Source organism: Desmodus rotundus, chromosome 3 (genome assembly GCF_022682495.2).
Source record: "Desmodus rotundus isolate HL8 chromosome 3, HLdesRot8A.1, whole genome shotgun sequence".
NCBI lineage: Eukaryota > Metazoa > Chordata > Mammalia > Chiroptera > Phyllostomidae > Desmodus > Desmodus rotundus.
Genome location: NC_071389.1, coordinates 171,209,135 through 171,236,054, shown reverse-complemented (window position 1 = coordinate 171,236,054; position 26,920 = coordinate 171,209,135). Strand labels below are relative to the sequence as shown.

The 26,920-nt window shown below is 36.3% G+C and overlaps 1 protein-coding gene across 1 annotated transcript in view; it reads left to right on the top strand.

Annotated features, from left to right (window-relative positions):
* The window catches only part of SLCO1C1 (solute carrier organic anion transporter family member 1C1), a 40,932-nt gene extending 14,791 nt beyond the window's left edge, over nucleotides 1-26,141 (top strand). The window contains exons 7-16 of the mRNA XM_024575778.3: nucleotides 829-975; nucleotides 1,586-1,684; nucleotides 3,165-3,407; nucleotides 4,391-4,555; nucleotides 10,677-10,872; nucleotides 15,968-16,133; nucleotides 18,810-18,994; nucleotides 21,215-21,279; nucleotides 23,065-23,182; nucleotides 24,715-26,141. Of these exons, the coding sequence (XP_024431546.2) occupies nucleotides 829-975; nucleotides 1,586-1,684; nucleotides 3,165-3,407; nucleotides 4,391-4,555; nucleotides 10,677-10,872; nucleotides 15,968-16,133; nucleotides 18,810-18,994; nucleotides 21,215-21,279; nucleotides 23,065-23,182; nucleotides 24,715-24,934 (1,604 nt within the window). The 3' untranslated portion in view covers nucleotides 24,935-26,141. The remainder of the gene's footprint in view (nucleotides 1-828; nucleotides 976-1,585; nucleotides 1,685-3,164; nucleotides 3,408-4,390; nucleotides 4,556-10,676; nucleotides 10,873-15,967; nucleotides 16,134-18,809; nucleotides 18,995-21,214; nucleotides 21,280-23,064; nucleotides 23,183-24,714) is intronic.
* The last annotated feature ends 779 nt before the right edge of the window (nucleotides 26,142-26,920 follow it).

Here is a 26,920-nt window from a genome sequence, read left to right as displayed (position 1 = left end):
TGACAGAAGGGAGTATTCAGAAGTGATTGTTGGAGGTTGTTGGTATTATCCTCTTTATTAAAGTGACTAAACTCTTCAAAGTTTATTTCATTTATGATATGGGAGTAATTATCCAACTTCACATATTTATATTAAGACATGGCTTTTATGAAAGCATTTAAAAGTTGTTAGCATTTAATTTCACTCTAAAAATATTGTGAAAGCTTCTTTTTGTTGGAATAGTTTTACCACTAAAGCTTATAGGGTTTCTAATTTTTATACAAATTGTTTCCTAAACATGAACCCTAAAAACAGTTATTCACTATCAACAATTGTAATTATAGGCAATGCTACCCAAAGTTGAAATATCAGCCATAAAATTTTTTGAATTTCAGATAAAGTTAGTCAGATAAATGACTAAATTTAAAAATGACTAAAGTTTAAATTTGCAGATAAAATTTAGTCAGAAATAAAATTACACGTGATTTCTGCCGAAAAATAGAGAATTTTAAAGAGTAAGGCAAGAGAAGTCTTTGTTCAAATTTTTGTGTTTTATCCTAAACAGGAAGATATTGAATGCTATTGGAGTGTAAGAATTCCAAGAACTTTGTTTAAGTATGAAATAAAAAGAAGAGAGAAAATGAGAAGTAAGGAAACAGGAACAACACTACCTAAACTATTGAAGTTACAAAACATTTCCCCATCTTGCACAAGCGTATCAAACTATGTCTGTGGCGTATTTTACTTCTGCCTTCTAATCCAATTTTAGGAAAACCTGTAGAAGTGCAGAATAAATATTAACTTTGATGGTAATCTAATTTCAATGGTATTGTTTGCTCTCCTTTTAAGAATGTGAAATCGACCCCAGCTCCTCCATGTGGGTTTATGTTTTCCTGGGGAACCTTCTTCGTGGAATTGGAGAAACACCCATTCAGCCTCTGGGCATCACCTACCTTGACGATTTTGCCAGTGAAGACAACGCAGCTTTCTATATTGGTGATGCCCCCCTTATTTATCTTCTTGGGAGTCAGGGTTCCTGGTTTTCTCAACTCCATTCTAAACCAAATCAAGTGTGGAAGGCTTTTTACTTCATATCCAGCTCCTTTATTCAGTTTACACATTGTCGAAGTCTATACTGGGATTTCAATAATATAAAAAACTTAAATAAAGGACCCTATTGTATTAGGGAAAGAATATCAGATGAAAAGAAAATAACTGTGAATTGACACCAATGGTATATAACTTTGTGTAAGTATCTTCATGGACTTCATGGACTGCTGAAGCTTTGGATGTTATATAGAGAGAGAGGAGGGGAGAGAGAGAGAGAAGTTAGTCCTGGTGTTATTTTCTTACTGAGAGGTAATTAATGCCATAAAAGCCATTCATTTTTCTCCCAAAACTGAAAAGGATTTATTTCCTAATTCAGTGAAGTTGAAAATTTGACAAATTAAATGCACTTAAGGAGTTGATGAAATATTTTCAGCTACTATCCAGATCTCCTTCCCATTGCTTGTTGAAAATGGTATTAATTTACAAAAGCAAAGAAATGGCACCTTATTTTTCTTAATTTTATTTTTATTTCATTTATTTATTTTTGTGTGTGCAGGGTGTGTGCAGACGGTTGCAATTATAGGACCAATCTTTGGCTTCCTGTTAGGCTCATTATGTGCCAAACTGTATGTTGACATTGGCTTTGTAAACCTAGGTAAGGGAACTTATTGTTGTTTATTCATTTATTTTATTGTAAAATTTTAATGGGATGGTGTAGAAAACAGCAAATTGACTTTTTATAAAATGACAGGATGGTAATCTCTCATAAAATGAAAATAATCCATGGAAAACTTACTGTTGATAGAATCAGCATGCACATTAATAAATGGATTAAAAATAGGTGGTGATTAGCACTGGAGGAGCCATGGTTTTTCATTCTAAAGTATTATTTTCACTTCTGCTTAGCCAGATCAAATGTGTGCCAGCATAGTTAGAACTAAAAGCTGGCCACTTATTGGCTCATGTTGGTTTCAGGTGTGTCGACATATTACAATCACGTCAATTGATAATGTACTGGTGACTGGCCAGAAAAACCAAGGATTATTGTGCTAAAATAGAATGCACAACTCTTGCATTAGTTATTCTTCTTTAATCAAATAAACTGCAGGTATACTCCAAAAACTTGATTCATTTATTAATTCATTAACCTCCGAAATTTATTTTACATCCACTTTATCCCAGGTGCTATTTCAATGCAGTGGACAAAATAGCTGAGTTTATTGACTCCTTAAATTTTAAAATCCAGCCCTAGAGACTGCTACAGATAAGAGAGTACAGGTGTGATGAGTGGTACAGAGAAAAATGGTGAAGAGGAAGCAATGAAAATGCAGCAATAAACTGGTATAAACATTTTACCGAGTTGAATGTAGTGGCAATTGAGCCTAGATGTCAAAGGACATGCTTATTTTGTTGCTCTCATAGAGGGTGATAGAGGTGAAGTATAGTCATATGTTTTATAGGTCCTTATATATTTTTAAAAAATACTTGGTTTGGTTCAAAAAACTTTGTCAGTGCTTACCTTTAGTCCAATGAGAAATGGTGTCAAAAATAAAGCTTTTGTGATAAGATATTGATGTGTTACGTACATGTACAAATCTGGTTTCAGTTCTACAATAGTTCTGAAGTACTATTAAACATCACTCAGTAAATAGCATATATAGTGCGCCAGACTAGACTTGGGCCACAGGGTGCAGGACATAGCTCCTTGGAGTAACATCTGAGACAGATATTCAATATGTAAGTCAGAGGAAATGGCGCCGATGTGGTGCAGCTGGCAGAAGGTTTGGACCCCTCCTAACCCCCTCACAGGCGCTTCCCGCCCCCCACCCACCACCACCATGGGTCCAGGGTCCCTCTGCCGAACCCCCCAGGGCAGAGTTTAGAAACCATGGCTTCCCTTCCAGTAGTGAGACTGTACTTTTAGTCTGAGGAACAGCAAAAGAAACAGTCATGCTCTACCCTTTTTCCTTCAAATAGCAAGATAATAATGTTCAGATTAGAAAAAGTTATGTATGAATTATTAGGTGTTTTGATAATGTGACTGAGCTAATGCTAGGATTTTTTTTTTGAAGAAGCTTATTTCAACACATCGGCTTTGCTGTTCATGCTACTTAGTCGTCCTCTCTCTTTTTCAGATCACATAGCCATTACCCCAAAGGATCCCCAGTGGGTAGGTGCCTGGTGGCTTGGTTACCTAATTGCAGGAGTGTTAAGTCTTGTTGCTGCTGTGCCTTTCTGGTGTTTACCAAAGAGTCTTCTGAGGCCCCAAAGTAGAGAGGACTCCAGTTCTTCTGAGAAGTCCAAGTTTATTACAGATGATCACATGGAGCACCAAACACCCCACAGAGAAAAAGCAAAAATAATGGAAATGGCAAGAGGTGAGCCAGATTCTCTTTGATTTTAAAATACTTTCAGTTTTCCTGTTTGGACTTTATAGGGGATCTATAAGTAATACCCCTCTCTCCCCTTCCTGTGTTCATAAAAATAATTGAGAAACTATACAAGGAGCAGAAATAAAGATTTAAAAGCCAGTTTTATTATGGGAAAATGGTTGAAGAACACAACCCAAGGTCTTGGTAGCCTTTCTTGCCGACATCCCCACCCTCACACCTCCTCAGTGTAGACCTTGCCCCTGCCCCCACGGGATTGCGGTTTCGCATCAGTCCAGGTGGACAGAAAGGAAAAGGGCCTTTCAGAACAGATGCAATCCATCCACTTGAGAAATGTGTGCCAGTGCATGTCTCCCACCCATGATGGGAGGACTGAGTATGTTCTGGTGAGTTCCCCTCATGTGGTAATGGGTCTCCATGAAAAGGATCGGTTTCCCTTGTTCGGTCTTGGAAAGGGCCCCAGTGAGTAATATTTACATTTGTAGAAAAATAAACTGTTTGGCTTCATAGTAAGAAGAAGGGAGAATACCAAAGCTTGTTTCTTAACACAAAAGTCCATACATTAAATGGAGACAATGCTCATATGCCTTTTCTTGTGACCACTACCCAAGTTTGAAGAACAGACAAGAAAACTGATGTTGACGCCCTGCCTGTGACTCCCAGCTGTGTAGGAGTCTCCTTGCCTCATACGCACACCAGTTAGAGGGGGCTGTTTTTGCCTGACTTACGAGTGTACCTCTAACTGTAAAATAGATTTTATGCCTGTGCCCTATGTCTAGATCTGAACTGGCCAGACCGCACCTGTGACTTGTGCCGATGGCTCGATATCCGTGGTGTGCATGCGTACCACACTACGGCTGCAGCTGGTGACCGCAACAGTGGGACTCAGCCATCCAAGCCCTGCTGCCGAGGCTCTGTCTTCTGCCAGATGTGACCCTGACTTTAATCACTCCATTATTTTTGTCTCACAGATTTCCTTCCATCGTTGAAGAATCTTTTGGGAAATCCAGTATACTTCTTGTATTTGTGTGCAAGCACCCTTCAGTTCAATTCTCTGTTCGGCATGGTGACATATAAACCGAAGTACATCGAGCAGCAGTATGGGCAGTCATCCTCCAAGGCCAACTTTGTTATCGGTATGCTCATCTGCACGTCATGCTTGCCAGTGGGTACCGCCAGCTGCATCTTGTTAACTCTCGGTACTTTTAGAGAAAATTGTTCCAATATTTAGACTGAAGGAAATTTATGACATTTTACATATGAAGTGAAAAAGTGAGCAAAAATAACCCAGCAGAGTGAAATATTTAGGTAGTCTGTGGTACAACTTTCTAGCAAAATTTCTTCACAACTGTGGGTGAGTGACCTTGAAAATATCACACAGATCAAACATGCATTTTGTTAGAAGATTGTTAATACAAGATATTTGTCTTTCAAGGGTAGACAAACTCCCTTAACTATGGACATTTACTGAACACTTTCTAGAATTACAAAAAGGGATTATTTATGCAGGTCAAAGTAGATCATTACGAAACAAAGTTTGTGTTTGCTCAGTCAAAAGACTTCTGATTCCTGGCATTTGTTTGGGTTATTTCGAGAGGCTGTGTTTCTAGCCCAGTGGTCTGTTCAATAACGAGAAAGATATCCCAGGGCAAAAAAGAGAATGAAAAACCAGGATCCACAAATACATGAACACTACCTGCAAGGAACTAGATACTTTGAAAACCTGGATTAGCTACTTTCATCTTTTCTGTTTCAGGGCATAAAATATAGTCTATTTTTTGAACACACCCCTTTGTGAGGGGAGACTCCAATGTTTACAACCATTTATTCTTCTTAAAATATTTAAAGAATTGCTCTATGTATTTATCTCTGATATTTTAGGATATATATTTTGTTCCATAACAATCCGGGAGAATGAGCACTGAGCAGATGCTAATCTAATAGACTCTGTCCAAGCGATTCTTTCTCTAAATTTTAAATATTCAGACTATACCATGGAACTTTTACTTTCAACATGAGTAGGTTCAAATTAATTTAATTTTATTATTTCCTGGTTGACATGAAGAAGTATTTTAGGTGTTTTTTCCTCCAATACTCCATCCAGGCCAGTCAATTCTAAGAATAGGAGAGAAATAAAAGTTTGAGACATTCTTTTTTATTTCAAAATTCCCTTTGTATTTATTGTGGTATAACTTATAAGCAACAGTTAGATTTACAGACCTTAAATGTGTAGCTCAGCCAAACAAATGTGTGTATGAGAATCTGTGTAGTGATCTTTGTCCAGAGCACGCAGTCCCTTTCATCCCCGAAGGGGCACAGTGACACTTCCTGCTCAAGGCTCTTTCCCAAAGCTAATACCTACTGTGAACTCTGTCCTCACAGATCAGCCTTGCCTGCTTTTGCCTTTATATAGATGGAATAATATGTTAGGTACTCTTATATACCTAGATTATTTTAATTAAGTGAATCTTACGAGATTCATTCATGTCGTACGTAGCACTGGTTGCATTTTTCATTGTTGTGTAATACTCGGTCACATGAATATACCACAGTTGATTTACTCACTTTCTTGTCAATGGACATGTGGATTGTGTCCTGCTTTTGGCTATTCTGAGTAACACTGCATGATCATTCTACGTGTCTTTTGGTGAGTGTATACACTCATTTTCTTGTCTGTGTCTTGGGGCAGAATTGCTGGGTCATAGGGAATATGTATATTTAGGTCCAGTAAATATTGCCAAGACATTTTTTACATAAGAGTTGCAAATTTATACTCCCATTGGGAATGTTCAGATGGTTTCAGTTGCTCCACATCCTTGTAACAGGACTGTCAGTCTTCTTCACTGTAACCATTTTTATGGGGTGTGCTGGTACCTCACGGTGGTTTAATCTGCATATAAATGATTAATGATGAGTACTTTTTACAGGCTTGTTGATTATTTCAACATTCTTTTTTTTTTGCTAATTATGTTCAAGTTATTTCCCACTTTTACAAAGTTGTCAATCTTTTTCTTATCAATTTGTAGGAGTACTGTTCTTTTGTCTTGATACATGTTTTTTTATTAATTACATGTGTTATATTTTTTCATAGACTATAATTCACCTTTTCACTTTTTTAATGGTGAGCTTCTTAATTTTCACTAATTGCAATTTTAAATCTTTTTCTCTGTCATTAAGGCTATTTTAAGTCTGTTTTAAGAAATCCTTTTCAAACCTGAAAGCCATAAAGATGTCTTCCTAATATTTACACTAGTAGCTTAATTGTTTTAACTTTTACATTTAGGTTATAATATCTTTCAATTTTTTTTTTAGAATATGAAGGAGAATGTCCAGGTTCTTTTATCAAAATGAAAGACCACCTTTTCTCCATGAATTGTAGTAAAGTGATATATCTTTAAGCATATGTTTATTTCTCATTATAAAACATGTTCATAACACTTAGAAAATTTGGGGGGTATATGATTTTTCCCTCACTAAAATGGTGAATTTTTTATTTCAAGTTGAAAGTTCATTTTATAAAAGGAAATTAAAAGAACTTTTGAGGGTAGGTATTAATAATAGAAAATAAGATTATATGTAATCTAATTATTCTATTGAAGAGGTAATAAATGAAATACCTTTGCCTATAAAATTATTTTTAAGGAGAATTAGCACAGATTAAAATAACTGAAATTCTGAGAGGTTCAGTGGCCTGCCCAATATCATGCATATGTATCCTACATATATTTTGATATAGCCAGGAATAAAATTACTTCCCCTGAGTTTCTGAGTTACATTTCCTCTCTGGGCATAATTATTTTTTGAAAACTGACAAGAAGATTCTAATAATTCTCTTTTAAATTGTGGATGATGATGATTTATTTCTTTCAATCTGTGACCCTTCTCTGCACACTCAGATGGACTCTGAGATCCAAACAACTCGTCATCAGAATTTTTGGATCTGTCACAAGTTACCTAAAATTCTAATTCTTCATAGTTTCTGTCATGTCATGTCTACAGATAACACAAGGACTTTTGTGAGAGATACGTAATAGTGTCTAACAATTTCACATCATTGCAGCTAGCTGTGAAAATGATGTGATCATTTTCTGAGTGTATCTTGGTTCACATTAGTAAGTATGTGATGCTTCAGAGTAAGAATAAGTGGGTAATTTATTAAACATCCCTAATATTTATTTTGATTATTTTTAGAATGGTGAAAATAAATACATCATTAGGTTGAAAAAATATAAAATGCGTCATAAATATACATAGCTGTCATTAAATAAATATTAGGGTTTTTTTCACTTCTTTTCTTCTGTCTTCTTTCTCTTTTCTCCTTCATTTTTTTCTTTGGCTTATGGAGAATGATCCCTTCTGTTATGAAATATGGGAGAGGCAGGAAGAAAGCGCATTTTCCCTCTACTCACAGAGAAGGCATTGGACATGACCTGGAGGAAAAATTAAACAGAAATTTCCTGAGGTGTTCAAAGGCCAGCTGTTACAATGGCAATTTATTTTTGCTATACATATTTTTGTATGTTGGCCCTATTCTTTCTAAAGTTTAGAAATAGCATTTCCTCTTGTTAACTACTTTAATTTTTGAAAATAAAGCTTAAAGAAAAATAAACAACAAAAAGGTTTCACATTCAGGGACTAAAGAATATGTACAATGACTTTGCTTTTTTAAGTTTGTGGATTTTTAAAAATTTTCCATTTCAATTACTGCTGAAAGAAGTTTGGATGGACAGTTGGATTTTCCATTTAAGCTTCTTCTATCACTATTAAGTTACTTGCAAATGATCTTATCTTTTCTTCTCCTTCATAATATACAGTTAGTAATCATTTTTGCTTAACTTCTTGGATTTTTTAAATGAAATAAGATAGTTTCGAGTAGATATAATACATCGACATTAACCATCAGTGATAATAATTATCTTAAAGATATCACACAGAAAAGGAAAAATTAAGATAATTACTTGGGGAAAGGGGTTTACAATAGAAAAGCACTAATTTTTTGTAGCTAAGCTAACATTGCAAATTTAATAATTAAATTATGATATTCTAGAAAGGGAGAATCAATTTGATGGTATAAAAAGGTGTTAGAGGAGTTAACAATCCATCCTGAAAGAGCAATGCCCTTAGAATAATCCATTTCAATTCTCAGGATCTTCTAGGTCAGAGAGCAGGAGGCAAAGGTCAAAGGAACACTGGAGCTAGAAAATAGTGGGTATTCTTAGTGCTATGACTCCTAATGTCCCAGGTTTGATGTTTTACTTTGCAAAATAAAATGAAATCCTAAGGACATTCTCTGAAGGTTTTTGTTCAGAACCTGGTTTTCAGAAGGTATTTTTTCCACAAATCTCTTTTGGGAGATGGAATTGAGAGAGAGGATATGAGAGAGAGGATAAAACTCTGCATTCTTTTTGTGTCAACCTTGAGTCTGTGAGAAATGATTCAAAGTCAAGTATGATGTATGTGTAAAAGTAGGGACTTAAATGATACACGTCCAATCATGACAGCACTTAATTCTTAGGAAGGACGACAAAACCTAAAACAGAGGGAGAATCAGCTTGATATATTCTCTATTTAAAAAATCAGAAAAAAAAGAAAATATTAGTATTTTTTAACTTGGGTCATGAGTAACCAGGTTTGTTGTATCATTTTCTATCTTCTCTCTTTAAAAAAAAATAATAATCAGATGCCTCTTAACTCATGTTTAGCTCTTCAGGGACCCAGTATACGCTCATCTCTGCCATTTACCTAACCCACAAACCTCAGTTCAGCTGGGGAAGCAAAAATTAGCACCTCCTCTTTTTTCAATTTCACTAATTTCATAATCATGCCTTTGTTCACCCCAGCAAAGACCAAGCTCTTATATGAACCTTATTTGTTGGCCAGAATTCTTACAAATTTCTGACCTTATCTCAAAAGCTCAGGATAATGTGGACATCAGTGATTGATGTATAGACAATATAAAAATAAGTTCTAATTAACAGAGAGATGGTTTATCATGAAGTGCCAGATTGCTCCCTCTAGAATTATTTCCCAATTTAAAACCAACCAACACAGCATCAAAGACCCCCGTCCTCTGTCTTTTCTAACACAGAGGTGTTCTTCTCCTCCCACAGCAATATTTCCATGTTTGTCAATCTGGAAGACCAAAATGCTAATAATCTAATTAAATAATAACTTTGTGCCAGATACCGGGCTAAGAATCTTCATGTCCTCTAATCACTATTATTAGCTCCATATTACAGGTGAGCAGACAGGTTTAGACAAGTTCAAAGAGTAACCTGCCGTTACACAGCCATTAGGCTATAGAACCAAGGTCAAAATCCAGGCCGCTAGACGTCTGGAGTCTGTTTTCAACCACTTTGTTAGACCTCTTTCTTGTGTCATTTTTAAGTCACATTTATTTGATAACTAAGGAGGCTTCACATCCATTGATCAGGAATGCTGTCTCCCTAGCCCCCCGAAGGAGAGAGAGCATAACATAGCAATGGAAAGAATAGGACTTGCCATCGGACTTCCTGTACTACAACCTGACGTTACCACTTCCTAGCCATGACCACTAACAAATTGCTCTCTGGAGTGAGAATAATAATATCCCGCCTCCTAAGGTTGTGGTGAAGGGTAATGTGATAGGTAATATATCAAATGCGTGGCTGAGTGTTTGGCATATCACAACAAATAAAAATACAAAAGTAGTCAAATGACGCCTTGTTTTGTTGTTGTTAGGAAAGATACTGAATTAAGGGGCTGAGAATTGGGTCCTCAATGAAAACAACTTTTGCAGGGACCAGGAAATAAAGCAAAGATTTTTTAAAACTCCCTGCGTATCATGTGGCTATTCTTTTATATGCACAACCTTAAAGAACATTAAGTCAACTATTGTCACTTGCTTGTACCAGTGAGTCCTGAGACTGGACCAGAAACACAGGGATTCACTGATTTATTCAGTGTTAGTTGATAGCAAACCCCATGCTAGGCATTGTGTGGTCAGAACCAAGACTCAGTCGTACTGTCATTAAACTATAATCTAGACACACATCAGAATCCCTTGATATGTGTCAGTAGATAATAGTGAATGAATGTTTCCATAGCATAAAATGACCAGCAGTCATAGTATATCTGTGTCTACTTGGTATAGTCTATATGTTATAGTCTAAAACTATAGTACGTCATAGTGTTGTGTAATCCCTAAGAAAGTTTGAGTGAGTACACTCAGATTTCTTTCAGAGATTCACAGAATGGTATATTTTTCTTGTTCCCCAGGGCTCATCAACATACCTGCAGTAGCCCTTGGAATATTCTCTGGGGGGATAGTTATGAAAAAATTCAGAATCAGTATATTTGGAGCTGCAAAAATCTACTTGGGATCATCTGTTCTTGGGTACCTCCTGCTCCTTTCCCTGTTTGCACTGGGCTGTGAAAATTCCGAAGTGGCAGGACTAACTGTCTCCTACCAAGGGTATGTTCTCTCGTTAAGTAATCTGAAGAGATTGGCTTGCTTAATCAAATTAATTTTTCATAGAATTTCAAAATCAGATAAGTTGATTTTTAAGCATTATCACTATGGGAGGGGAGAGACTTTTCTATTATGGAATAGCTATTGGTATTTATAACATGGAAGCTGTTATATTCACCAAAATCTGTCATCTCCTTTGAAGTTGAATATATTAGGGAAACATAAAAAATGCTAAACATACATCTTATTTTAGGACAACAACCTGATAGTGGAAAATTTAAACCTTGAATCTTGCCCCTTCCCATTCTTAGTGAAGAAGAATTGTGTGGGTCATTTAATATAATCTAGCTTCAATTTTCCCATTTAAAAATAGAAATCATAACTGCCTTTTAAGGGTTTGTAAGACTTAAGCAAGATAACACTTGTGAAAGTGATCGCTGCTGCCTGGCACAGAACACACATGGCATTCAGGAAACAACTGTATTTTTTCTTTGCACACCGAAGCAGCTGGGGAGGTCTCTCTGCCACCCTTTACAGCCCTCATTGTACTCAAATCAGGTGCAGTTCTAGGGGAGAATTCTATTCCTCAACCCAGTGGCCCACGCCTCTCTTTAGCTCTTGGCGGGTGGCCGAGAGAATATTTATTGATACTCTCAGACCTGTGCCATCCCTTATGGGTGGTTGATTAGGTTTCTAGGTTTCCAGAGTCTATCGCCCCTGTTTTTTAATTAAAGCATAGTGGGCATATAATATTATATATTTTCAGGTGTGAAACACGGTGATTCGACATTTATACACCGTATGACTGGATCACCATAATAAATCAAGTAACCACCTGTCACTCTATTATTGATTGTATTTTCTGTGCTCATCACCTCTCTGTGATTATTTATTTTAAAACTGGAAATTTGTACCTTTTATTCCCCTTCACCTTTTCCCCCTCACTTCTCCACCACCTTCCCTTCTGGCAACCATCAATTTGTTCTCTGAATCTATCACTCTATTTCTGTTTTAGTTTGTTCATTTGTTTCTCTATTTTAGATTTCACATACAGATAAAATCATAAAGTATTTGTCCTTTTCTGTCTGACTCATTTTACTGAGCATAACACCCTCTAGGTCCATCCATGTTGCCACACATGGCAACATTTCATTCTTTTTTATTGCTGAATTTTATTTGTATAGACATATATATCATATTTCTTCATTAATTCATCTATCAGTGGATACCTATGTTGCTTCCAAATTTTGCTATTGTAGATAATATTGTCATGTACATAGGGGTGTTTACATCTTTTCCAATACGCATTTTGATTTTCTTTAGATAAATACCCAGAAGTAAAATCTCTCACTTTTAATATCAGGCTAGATCTTGAAGTAATTGTTTTGCCCTTTCCCTTCAAGGGTCCTTGTGCTCCCTCTCTGTCTGTGACAATGTGTAACCAGAGACATCTCTCTTTATTCATCCACCTAACACTACATTATTGGTTTTAAAAAATTACAGAGCCACCTCCGTACTTCAGCCTGGCCTCGCTGATGGCATCTGCCTGCCTGACTGAAAGTACCTGTGTCTCAAAGGTCAACACTCCTGACATTACATTCTGTTTCCTGCCAGTTCAGCTGCTTCTTACTGCTTGCTTTCCAGCTCCCTTCCTGTGCTTTCTTCCAAGCTTATTTGCTTGCCTCTATATTCCAATCTCCATCACTTTCATTAACGTGGCTTCTCCTGTTGTTAAGGGAACATTGATTATACTCTTGTTGTTTAAAATGTCCAGGAAAATTAATGAATGCAAAGTCCAAATACCATGCTTCTGGAAGTTGTCAACATCATGTCAGACTTATCTGAGCATAGCATTGGTGACAGTCAGCGATGTAAATTAAGAATGATACCTATAAGCAGGAATTGCAAGAAGGTTCTGGAAAGTGTAGAAGCCTTGTGCTATCTTTAACTGTCCCTATAATCCTCACGGTAGATGGAAAGTGGTAAAGTACTTTGTATTTTGCAATTTACAAAACATCTTCACTTTCTTTATCTCCCTTGTAGCCTCAGAGCTCCTTTATGAGATAAATTTTATTATCCTTGTTTAATGGAAATTGAATTAGGAAAGGTCAGTTAGCTCCCTGAAAGTGTAACACTCTTTCAACTTCATGCTATCTCTAAGACAAAAGCAAACACATAAATGGGCAACAGCAAAGTTTTGAAGTTCATGTTAGAAGTATACTCACATAATAAAACATAAATATTTTTAAATCAATGAAAGGTATTATGTTTATTGCATGAGTACTAGCCCTTGAAAGTACTCACCTTAGAAGACTATAGCTACATTGTAATAATGCTGTCATTTAAAACATTCTAAGACCCCTTTTTTGCTTCCTAAAATATTCTCAACAATGGCAAAGAGTTAGCCTTTAAGAGTAGCTTTGCTATTAGAAGCAGCCAAATAAATAAAATAAAAATGGCAACATCGCTGGAAAAGTCTCCCCACTCCCAGCTTGACTATTTTTAAAGAAAAATTTCATTTGGGTATAAACATTCTGGCATATTTGAAAAAGCTCATCTTATAATTAATATTTTAAATAACTTCACTGTCAACACACCCTTCATTAAATGTGTATGCAATTAGTTTCTGCTTCAAGATTTCCCTAGGTGATAAAGTCAACTTACCTTCACTAATATAAAATAATTGGCTTTATAAAATACTTGCTCCCTAGGGATTATCCTGAGTTGCTTTGTGCCCTGAGGCTGTTTTGATTCTGGACATTCAATAGGAACACTGTACAGAAGCTTTACGTAGGTTAGTGGAAGAAACCTTTGTTCTGCAATAATGAGAATAAGTCTGATGTGGGTTATAATTTGTCACTAATAAACATGAATTTGAGCAAATTACCCGCCCACTGTGGCCCTGCCTTTCTTGATCTGCCAAGTGAGAAGTTGTTCTAGATTACACCAATTTCCTTTCAGCTCCAACCTTCCGTGATCACAGCCCTATAGTATCCATAGAGGCCTGATTCCAGGCTTTCAAAGGCATGTGTTTATACTTTCAGATACTACCAGTTAACCATTAATGCCTAATGGACAAGAGTAGAGTGAAATAGTCCTCTATGACCTCCTCTCGGGAGACCCGGTTAAATACCCTTTCATTTTGTTTGTAGACATCTCAGAGGTCTTTGCTTCTTACATCTGAGGTCCAAATGCACAGCAGTCCTACCAGACAGAATATCACATCAGTAAAGAAATTACGATCATGATTATTATAGGAAATACCTCTCAGAGGGAGGCATCAAAATGACTGATTCTTTCTCCAAAAGAGCACCATTTTTCTTTGATTGATTGACCTACCAGAAATCTTGCTTCTGAGCCTACTATGTACCAGGAATTGTTTTTGGTGCCGGTGATACAGAAGTGAATAAAACAAATAGTTTCTGCCTTCACTCAAAGTACATGAGAGTATATGTTTTCCTTTTTAAGTTCCTCACCTTTTTTATAAGAAATGAAGGAGGGGGTAAAATAAGCAAATAAATAATTTCAAAATGAAAGGAAAAATGAATTATTAAAGGCCAAAAATGGCAATTAAGGAGCAGATAAAGAGACATGCCATTGTATATGTCCATCCTTAGAAGAATAAAGGGATGCAAATAGTGCAAGGAGAATAAGTGTAGAAATATCAGGTAATTCAGGTGAGAAGAAGAAATAGAAGTGAGGGAGAAGGAATACTGGGAGAGGTGAAGGAGGAAAATACAAGACGATGAGAGAGAACAAAAGAGAGAAGACAATCAAAAGTAGGTCATGTTGACTATTTTTAAAAAGCCAGCTTTTTGATGGCAGAATATCGTCTCATTCATATTTGCAACTATCTTCTCCCAAAGCAACTACTTAGAAGGCTTTCAATATTTTTATGAATAAATGAATGCTAAGTCATTTTAAAAAGCATAGGAAATAAAGTCCAGAGATATGAAAGGGCTCCATGCAGTGGGAGGATACCTGGGCAAGAGAAAAGTTAGACAAACTGGTAATGCATTTATCAATCAGACTTACATACACTAATACGTTACGTAGCTCCTACAAATGTAGAAAATTTGTGGATATGTTGACTGCTTGGCTATTTTTTTCTTCACCATACCATTAGCAATGCCAATTTTACTGATGTTCACGCAACTCTGAAGGAAATTTATACACCATCCGCCTACAATGCATTCAAGTATGAGAGGGGACCCCAAAAGACCCAGAATTATCTTCTGGAGGGCCGGCCCCTTGTAATAAAGCCTTCCCCCACTAGGTGAGTGCTTTAGGAACCCATCTGTATCAGTGTACCAGCTGCCATTAATGGGAGAGGCATCATTCAGTTTCAGTGGATTTTTTCAACGTGTTTGCCTATTTTATGATGAGTGATATACAAGCACAAAAATTTTTTACCAAAAAACGACATGACCCCCATCCTGCACCCTCTCTGTTCATACGATCACACCCCAAGCAACTCTTTTTCTGTTTCCCTGGATGAAAAAATCCTCAAAGGAAAATGTTTTGCCGATATGGAAGAGGTGAAACAAAAAAACGGCAGAAGCACTAAAAGGTATCAAAATCAATGAGTTCAGCAACTGTTTTCAGCAGTGGAAAAATGTCTTGATAGGTGTATTACATCAAATGGAGAGTACTTTGAAAGTGACTAAGGTTTAAGCATGTAGGAATATATACAAAATTTTTATAAATTAATTCCATTTTGGGGGGTCTCCCCCCTTGTAATGTCACAAATTGCTCTAAAAGTTTACTTTTCTGCCTCATTAGCCGTTTTCATACATCTTTGGAGAGAAGTATGTTAGGAGATTCTAGAGGCAATAGATACTAATGAAAGCCATAAGCCAAGAACTAGATATTATGTGAAGTTATAAACCTCTATAGGTAACTCTCAAGAGAAAGCTGTTAATCATGGATGAACTCACATTTAATGATCAGAAGCTGATGTTTCTGATGACAATTGTGTTTCCAAAAGGCACGTTTTTTTGGCAGTGCCATTTCTATCACTCCAGAACATTGCTTTTTAAAAATATGAGCGTGCTGCCTGCTAAGAGGTAATATGTTATACTGTTACATTTCTTTTCAGAACCAAACCTGTCTCTTATCATGAACGAGCTCTCTTTTCAGATTGCAACTCAAGATGCAAATGTTCAGAGACAAACTGGGAACCCATGTGTGGTGAAAATGGAATCACATATGCATCGGCTTGTCTTGCTGGTTGTCAAACCTCCACCAGGAGTGGAAAAACTATAGTAAGACATCTTCTCTGAAGTGTGTGCCAACGGGCCTGCTACAGTAGATCACTACAGAACTCCCAGGGGGGACTCAGGGGCCCACAGAAGCAGACTGCGCTCACAGGAACACTGGCTTTTACTCGGCCCTTATTTTTTGTGTGGAGACAGGAAATATAGAGAAACTAGAGTTGCAAGAACTAGGCTAAGATTTAGAATCGTGGAATGGACTGGAGGAGCTCTTAGTTATGTAGTCTGATTCTCCCATTTTGCTTTTAGGGCATATTAACCTTGAATGAGAAAGTATAAGTCATAAGTTTATACAATAAGATCTGTATTGGGATCCATATCTGCTGACCCCAAGACCAATGATTTGAGGGACAAGACCAGTAGAGGTCAGTGTTAGGAAGTCTAGCCCAAGAGGTCTAGACCCAGGGGTCAGGAATCTGGTTTTGAGAATGTTGATGGTTCTGGGACAGCTCTTCCTGAGAAATCAAGCAATTTCTGTAATAAAGAGTTGGTGGCTGGAATGAAGGGTTTTGTAGGGTGGAAGAGGATGATGAGTTTGGAAATACAGATAGAAAACCAATTGTGAAGGGTAGCATTATTAACAGACTCATCCCTCTGATCACGCCTTTACATTCCTGCCGCACAGACAGACTCCCTCATGTTTGCCGTGTGTACCACACGATGGTCAGACTGTGTGCTTGTGGCTAGTGAGATCTGCCTGTATGCAACAATCCTCGAGGGCTGAAGGTTAAACACATGTATTTATACATACTTATCAATGGTATAAGAATGCTTAGGCAAACCCTTCTGCTAACGCAGTCACACTTGTTGATTTTCTCTCTGTTTACTGTTATTTTGACATTTTATACAGAACAGAAAAGTTTGGTGTCTGGCAATAGGAAGGCTACCCACCCATCTGAAATCTGACTTTTCACCATCCCTCCCTTTTCACCCTTCTTTCCTTTCTATTTTTTTTTCTTTCAGCCACTACTCCTTTGCTCAAACTGCTTGAGCAAAAGCTGTTTCTTAACCACAACTTCATTTATTGAAGACATTGTATGCCAGGGACTAAGAGAAGTATTTTTAAAACAAAATTGCATTTAAACATTAAGTTCCTGGAGTAAATGGGAATTATTTTGTTTGTTTTCCTCGTGTGAGAACTGAGGCACTAGAATACAAAGGACGCCTAATAGTCACATATCTAGTGAGAGACAGTCAAGACTCAAAAACTGTTTACCTGATGTTAAAAAAGAAATCTATGTTGCTACTCTTTCTTGAAAAGTGAATGCCACCTTTATTTCATTATCTAAAAATTCACAAACTTTTCTGTGATAAAAATGACAACTTACTATATATACACATTCATACATGAAATTTACAGAAATAAACTGATGAGAAATTATAAAAGTTGTCTCTCCAAGATTTAGTTGAGTTTATTTCACCAGTTTTTTTTCCCTAGTAACCACTATAAATTCTGTCATATCCTCAAATTTTTTATTTATTAACATTTTTATTGAGTGCACTAAATGAGACCCTACTTTAGGCTCTGGGTGCGCAGTGATGACAGAACTGACAGTTTCTTCCATGGGTTACATTCTGGTGGGGGTATATGTTCAAACATAAATGATTATATAGTACTCTGATAGGTAGTAATAAGCACTGTGAGAAAAGCGGAGGTTAGGATGGAAAGGATGGTGAGGTGGGGGTATTATTTTGAACAGAGGGTCATGGAAGCTTTGATGAAATATCAGGGCAGGGACCTGAGCGCATGTGCCAGCCATGTAGCCATCTGGAAGAGCTGCCCAGCAGAGACAACAGCAAGGCCATGGGGCAAGTGTACTTGTTAGAGGTTTGGCAAGGGCATGATGGGAGCCCATGAGTGTGGCTGAAGCAGGAGGAGAGGAGAAAAATCACTGAGCAGTTAGTTCTGAGCAGGATCCATGGGCTATATCACAGCTAGTACATAAGCCACTTTAAGGATTTGGGATTTTATACAAGTGTTATAAGAAACCCAGAGACACAGACAGACAACTGTATAGTGGTTACCAAAGGGAAGGGGTTTGGTGGGGTGGTGGAGGATAAAGGGGACCAAATACATGGTGATGGAGATGGTTTAACCTTGGGTGCTGGGCTCACAATGCAACATACAGATCATGTATCATGATAATATACACTGGAAACCTGTATGACCCTATTAACCAATGTCACCCAATAAATTTAATAATAAATAAGCCATTGGAAGGTCAAGAACAGTGATGTAATTTGACTGCCATTTTTAAAGGCTCACTTTGGTTACTGTGTGAAAAACACAATAGCTGAATGAGTGGAAGTAAGTTGAGCATAAAGAGACCACTGCTATAATCGAGGTGAGAATAATGGTGGTTTACACTTGGAAGTGGCAGAGAAGGAAATAAGGTACAGTTGGATTTGGTTGGATTTGCTGGGAGATTGTTCTGTAGGTTCAGTAGTTTGTAGACCAACTATCCGCTGTTTGGATAATGAAATGTTACCTCTAGAAATTTTGTCTTTTTTGATATATTCTAATAGAAAAATACATAAGAATATTTTCCTTATTGTTTATACAATGTATGCATACCATACTGTGAAGTCTTTTAAAATAAATATTTATCTTTTTAATTTTATTTAAATTTCACTTCAGTAATTGGACTTTCCCCTATCTTGTTACAGATATTTCATAACTGCTCCTGTGTGGGAATTGCAACCTCAATGTCAGGAAACTCCTCAGGCATGGTGGGCAAATGCCAAAAAGATAATGAGTGTCCCAAAATGTTTCTGTATTTCCTTGTAATATCAGTCATCACGTCCTATACTTTATCTTTGGGTGGCATACCTGGATACATATTGCTTCTGAGGTGAACACTGATTCTTCCACCCCAATTTTAATATCAGACATGCCATAATCATCTAGAGCAGTGGAATTATCATGATGTCTCACAGCTCTCTCAGGAAACTTCTCCAGCATCCTCTCTACACTTTGATACTTAGGTTTCTATAACAAACATGAGGTTGAATAGAAGTTTTCCTAGTTAAAAATGTTTGCAAACCATTGGTCTGGGAAGAAATGTTAGTGCCTACATTACCATTACCACTCAGAAAATACAGTATGCTATTTCTAATGATGGTGGTATTAACTAGTATAGACTAAATGTGTTTTAGATTAAACATGATTTCACTGAATTATGAATAATAGAGTTTATAAGGTTCTTTAAAGGCTCATCTAATGCTACAATGTTTTGCACTCATTACTTTTTAAAAATATATTCTTGCTCTTATTGGTATTATCTGTGTGTGTGCACACGCACGCATGCACACCGGGAGGGGGCATTTTAAGGGCTTTTGGATCCATTGAGGATCCTAATCCATGACATGGTGTCAACGACTCCAGACATTTTTGCTTATAAAAACTCTAAAGAATTTTTGATACTGTGTAGCTCTGTGCATATTTGAGTGGACATCTAAAAATGTTCTTATCATAAGTTTAAATAGTAACTAAGCATCGATTCCAGTATATTGTAAATATTTTCATTTAAAAATATAATGATTTTAAATATAGGTCACTCTTTAAATGCAACCAATAGGATCTAAAGAACAGTGATTAAATAACCTATATCACCTAATTTAAAATCATGTGAAAATCTTTAATAGTCAAAATGTTGCGTATTTCTTTCTTCTCCTTGAAATTATATCTTCATTCAACTTCCCTATAGACTTTCCTTCTGTTGTAATGTAATTTATATTAAACACTTGTTATTAGCTCTTCTTTCATTGATCTCTATATTAATGTACATAAACTCAAATTTTTCAATGTTTGATAACCAGTATTCTGTATACTTTTTTCCTAATTGAATTAGCCTTTCAAATATTACTATTATATAGTTAATCAAAGTAACCTAAAAATATTACAAATGTTTATATATTTGGTTTAACAAAAACCAAATTTATAAAATTTAAAAAAACAAATTTTTTGTTTTGGTAAAACAAAAAATCAAATTTTATTGGAAAGTAATCTTTTATGAGATGAATTGGGTGACTTTTAAGTTAATTAATATAGCTAACAATGAATATTAAGTTTTTTGAAAATGAGAGTAGTAAAAAATATTGTATACATATTTAATTTCCCAGTTTATACTGTGGAAATTGATTAGGAAAGACAGACAGAACACAGGACCTGATATCCACAAATCTGATTGTCGGGAAAGGGTTTAAGGACAGCATGAGATGTATTCAAATGGGAACATGGGTTTGAAAAGATGGGAAATCATTGTCCCAGAGTTCTCAGGCCAGGACGGCTCTTCATGCACGGCTGTGTTGTCACTATCTTCTTTTCCTGTGCCAAGTAGTTAGTGGGCCAAATGAATAATCAGGCTACTAGAGGAAGTTTTCCTCACCACCAGTTCCTTAAAGGAGCCAAGAAGGAGATGGATGTCCTTGGATTGAAGGAGAAAAGTTGTGTTTCTTGCCTCTTTTAAAGCAGAGACTAAATGAAATTATACATAAGTTGAATGTAGCATCATGGTTAATACTCACTAGTACATATTATATCATCATTTTTCTTACTATTAAAACAACAGTCCAATCAGCAGCAGCTATTCAGTCATATTAGGATGCCCTTGTTATTTTAGGTACTCTAGAACTCGGCTGGAAAATTCAAGTTCCTGCTGTTTAGCAAAAATACTTACCATGACACAGTAATTGTGATTGTATCCATCCAGATTAGTATGGTCCTGTGCTTTCAGACCAAAACCACAAAAACTAGTTAAAGGTTTAATAACCTTCTTTATTGTTGCCTCAAATTCTTGCAATCTTAGAAGATGGCATTTTTTTCTGTCTTTATTGTTTTGCTGATTATAGGGCTGATTTACCTTCTAGTAATATTAACTATAAACTCCTTGATGTAGTGCCTTTAATTTTGCATAATTTGCCTTCCCCATGCTAGGACACTAGTGGGATCTCCATAAATGCTACTTGAATTCTAACATCACTTCGTGTGTGTTAAGTAGATTATCACTAATGTTACTATTTGCTTTAGTGGACTATATATAAACTTGTAATAGTGCTTTTATTGTTTTCAGGTGCATCAAGCCACAACTTAAGTCTTTTGCCCTGGGTATCTACACTTTGGCAATAAGAGTTCTTGGTATGTATAATGTGTGTTTTAAGTATGGTAGCCATCACAAGGGTATTTGGAATACTTTTCTAAATATTTTTATATAATTAGCATGCATGACTAAATGACGTAGGTGGTTAGGACCCTATTCTTTTTATTGGCTTTCTTTCTTCATTTCTTCCTTCCCTCCTTCCTTCCCTTGACTTTTCTTTTCCTTTGTTTCAGAAATGTGTCTATTGAGAGCCAGTGTTGGGCCCATGTTCTAATGAGTTTGTGAGAATAATGACATTTTTTGCTTCACAATCTTGTCTCTTCCCGCATTGGTCTATTTTCAAAAAATCCACTGCTGTTACAGAAGTACCCTCTGAGAGAGGAGCAAAAATATGAATTAGTAAGAAAGCCTAAAGCCTATATATAATTTTTTCAGTTATTAAAATGGAAGGCATTCTTTTGAACTACTCTCAATGCTAGAATATATCATTTTGGTAAAAAGGTCTGATCATTCAGTCAAAGCAGTATGGATGTGATTTGATGACTTTTTAAATGTAATTTGAATTGTGCCAGATTTATCAATGTACATTAATTAAAATCCATAGGAAATAGTGTAAATGAGTCAGATAAGTTTTCTGCTCTTATTAAGTTTATATTCTAAAGAATAAAGTGAAACAATTGTAAATGTTTCTTGGTAATTTAACAAAAAATAAGAATTACTGGGGAGAAAAACAAATTCAGACATTTAAAAATCTGAAATAAATTTGGTTTACAAAGATCTCGATATAAAATAGGTATAGTATATGAAGATACGATATAATCCTGACAAAATGGGAGAAACAGTCCCCCCACCCTTCGCTGCTGATAACCACAAGTCTGATCTCTTTTTCCATGACCTTGAGTATTTCTTCGTTCTTTGTTGTTGTTGCTTTTGTCTTTCTCTGTCTGACCTGACTTAATATCTCTTAGCATGGGTATGAATTCCTGATAGAGTTATGAAATGTGTTGAATGGCATAGTTGCATGCTTGAGAATGTCATCAGTTAGAGATGCATACGGAAATACATATAAGGGAACTGACATGATGTGTGAGATTTCAAAAACAAGTTTCAGGGGCTGGGGGAGGTGTGGGTCTGGAAAAAGATGACATGGGAATGACAAAATATTGACCCTTGTTGAAGTTAGTGACACATGAAGGTTCGTTATATCATCCTCTCTGATTTTGTGAATGTTTGAAACATTGCCATTATGAAAATTTTAAAACACATACAGAAATTTGCAAGCGTTTTGGATTTTTTTGGCCTTTCACAAGAGCAATGGAAGTTAGATATCACCTAAATGTTTTTAGATGGTAAAGAACCCATTAAATTGGACAATATATAAAGAAAGAAATTTTATTTAAGACACCAGGTAATCCCAATTGACTGTTAGATATATTTAACTAATTGCTTTTTTTGTTCATGGGACTTTATGCATAATAGAACCAGCTAGTTCTTCCTTGAATGTAGACTCTTTATCTTCTTGGTGTATATAGAGACACCCTTGCAAATGATGTCCTTATGTAAATTTCCCTTTAAAAAAAGAGAAACGTGTCCTCTTTCTTCAGAGCTTCTCCTGTCTTCTGTTTCTCAAAATATTCAGCTCAAAATAATCTTTAGACCGGAGGCATGTTTTGGGATGGCAAGCTCTGCAGCTGCCCTGGTATCTGCAAAGCAGTAATTTTTGGACTGAAATTAAGTAGTTCCAGATAATCATTCATTTTAGGATAACCAAAAAATGTATAAATATATATATATTTAATAGCAATTATTTGTTTTTCTCACAGCAGGCATCCCAGCTCCCGTATATTTTGGAGTTTTGATTGACACTTCATGCCTGAAATGGGGATTTAAAAGATGTGGAAGCAGAGGATCCTGCAGACTGTATGACTCGAATGTTTTTAGGTACCATATCAAACCCATTCCCACATCTCCCTGCTCTCCCCTCTCGGGTTGTCACAGTACAACTGGCACTAAGAATTCCTCATGTAGTTTCACTGCTTGTAAGGAGGATAGTCTAGGCTAGGCGCATAATCTGTGTTATAGAATAAATCTGTTATCATTTCATTATTTGGCTATACCTTCAAGTTTTCCCCATTCCTAATCTTAACTTGCTTTTTTAATGAATAATCATTTTTTTAAAAATGACATAAAATTCCAGAATAGCACAGAGTTCTGAAAATTTATGCACACAAATGAGTAATTCCCTGAACTCAGAAGCATTTAAATGTAGGTCACATTTTGGGTTTATTTCTATTCTTTTTCAAACTGAGCCAAACTGTCCCATTTGCGTCAGCTGTAATCCCCCTGGGCAGGAGTTGGAGTTGGCTCTCAATCTATCCGGCTTTTATTGCCAAACTGATGTTCAATTATTCCGGTACTTGAAATGCATAAAAGTAAAAGGTTTTCTCTGTGCATGTGAGGGTGTATGGGGCTGAGGGACATGGCTTTTTCACTATAGCATCATTCACTCCAATTCATCAAACATTTAGTCCCCTTATTGCTTAAACCAATGCTTCAATAGCTTAAAAGCAAGTGGGAGTTTTTTAGATTTACAATCTGAGCATTTTCTGGAGAAATAAACCTGGTGCTGAGCCATGTAAGTTGGAAGTTGGATGCGAAGTGAGCCAATCATCTCGAATAAGTTTGTTTGATTTAATAGGCTTTGATGTAAAGTGAGAAATTTACTCTGGTCTTTGAAAGGGACCTGATTTGTGAGGAGAATTCAGCTTTGCTCACATGTGCTAAGGCAGGATTCACTTTAATGTAAAGACAGTGTAACTCAATCAGAGATTGTGCATGCAAGTACAAGGTGACCAGAATGAATCATCCAACCTGTCCTCCCATGCCTTCAGTCGTGTCTTGTGACAGAATGCAGAACTAAAGGCTTCTCATGGAAGAAACGGATTTAAACCTCTGGTCTGTTCGTAAGGCATTCTGTTCTGCTGAGAGCTCTGGTTCCCCCTTAACATTGCTTCTTGCAGTTTTTCTGTAAAAGTGAATTTGGGCAAGGTTCAAAGGTAACTACAGAATTTATTATTCTAACCTAGAAACATTTGAAAGTGAAAGGAGCACTATAAAGAATTACCCTGGGACAACACTAGCATATACTGGCACTGTTTTTGGCAAAAAGGGATATGGTCACCTGGACAAGAGAATAGTTTACAGAGAGGGTAGAACTGATTATGTACTTAGTAATAACTGAAAATGATGATGCTACTAAAAAATTACTTGATGTAAGCATAATGTTCAGAGGAAGGCCATTTATAGCCACCGAATCTGCACTCTTGAAGAAACCATCCTCATCACAGTTTTTTTGAATTTGATGGATTTCATTGGTTTTGGTATTTACTGAATGATATTGTTATCTTCCTTTCACATTTTATTTAAAGTCTCATAGTTACAATAATTAAGACTGAGATTCTCTCTTCTTCTAGACACATATATCTGGGACTAACTCTGCTGCTGGGCATAATGTCCATTTTCCTAAGTACTGCAGTACTTTTCACTTTAAAGAAAAATTATGTTTCAAAGCATAGAAGCCTCAGAGCCAAGAGAGAAAGAACAATGGTGTCTGCAAGAATCAGGAAGGAGAGTGGTACGAGCGACCACTCACTGCGACCCAGCTGCTGGCCGGGCAAGGAGACACAGCTTTAGAAAAATGACGTCTTGGGCCATCTTTTCTATGTTCTGGAAATTCTGCAAACCAATTTGAATCAGTGTGTACATTCTTTATCCTTTCAAAAAATGTCTACTTTGTTTTTGATACTAGGTATTAGATAATGCATCTGACAACAGATAGAATTAATTATATTGTAGAAAATATAGATAATGAAGGTAAAATTTTAATTTATATACAAATCTCTTATATTATTTACTCTGCTTCATTTACCATGTTCCCATTGACATATTAGTTATATTCCTAGTAGAACAATTTTCCCTATAGTCTAATAGTTATGTGTAGAGTAATTTTTAAGCTGAGAAACTTATCTAGGAAAAGAGAATGCTGTTAAAAAATTGAACCACATCTTGGCCTCTTTCAAACATCACCTTAGTGATGTTGTTAGGATAGAGCCAGAACATGGAGAGAAAAATTTCATTTTAACCTTCTCCTTTCTTTTGAAATACCGTCACTGATGTAGAAATGTATAGAGGGTAATGATCTTGGGGGATTTGAATTTTGGATAATTAGCTTTTCTACCATTCATTACATGTGCTTTATGTGTGACATTTTAAGTGACCATGGTTGTAAAGTAATAAAATTAATATAAGTGTGCTTTATTATCCTTCTATGAGTTCAGTGAATTTAAAAATAATGTTAGATACAATACTGTCCATATTATAGTATACATAAGCAGCTCTAGACTTATGCACACGATGTCATCCTAACACATATCTGAAAGTTGAATTTCTAAAAGTGTACAGTAAACTTAGGTGTTATAACAGGAATGCAGAGCAATGGGTTAAGTGGCGTGGTTTTCTTTGGTGCTCTCCCTGGCACCTCTCACAGGGCCCAAGGCCTTCTGCACAGAAGGCTGCTGCTGGTATAGCCTATAGAGACCTCTCTGTTTCTCTGCAGCTGAAAAGGTCAAGACAGGCCTTTCCTCTTCGCTGGCTTCCCGGTGCTTCTCTGACTAAATGTAGTAGGTACAGGAGTCCACCATCTTTAATCTTCAGCTCTGTTACGTGCTTTGTTTTTCTTCCTCCATCACAGCTGCACAGGAGGGACCTGCTGGCCCTCCCAAGAAAAGCAGACTTAAGGTGGAGTTCACCCCAGTGGAGTCTTGAAATTGGACAATTCTAAGCAGCCTTTAGAACAAACAGAACAATAAACCGGGGTACTTCCAACGAGGAGTCTTTTCAAGGTGTCATGGAACCTAAATCCAACAAAAATGTCCAGCTCAAAAACACAGTAGTACACAGAGGAAGAATCGAATAATGCAAACAATGTGGTGTGCAGTCTTCTGTTTTTTTTTCCTTTATATACCAGTCCTGTGAATGTGAATGTGAATGGAAAAAACTGGAGATGGAAAGTTTGGAGATAGAGAGTGGAAAAATTTCCTTTAAATACATATTAATTTTGTCATTTTATTTTAATTAGCAATGCAAGGATTTTTTCATATTTTACTATTTTTTTAAATTGAAAATAGGTTTATGTTTTTTTTCCAGCAGGCCTACTTCAGACCTGTGGCTGCCCTAATAATTTGTAAGCAGGAATCCTTTTTGTCATCTGAGTATCAGTCTTACCCATGACAAATATTTACTGAATGGGTAAGTGAGTCCACTTGTCAAGAGTTTTCTTTGTAGAGGTGTAATTAAAATTCCAGTTCCTCATCCTGTCTCCCACATCCTCTGTTTTTCAAAGCTTTTTGTAGCAATACCCTGAAACATAACTACTTTGCAAGTAAACTTTAAAACAGAATCCTATCCAATGTACTCTTGAATAACTTAAAAAATAAAAATTGGCATAAAGGATGATTGATTTTTTTTCATAAAAGCCTGAATGTCAATGAAAAGAAGGCATGTTTAAGTATAACCATTAATTCAGCAGTGGAATTATATACACTAAACTCAGTTGGGCAGCATAAGAGGGCATCATTTCATGGGGAATTGAATGTACTAAAAGGAATCTTGACTGTAGAG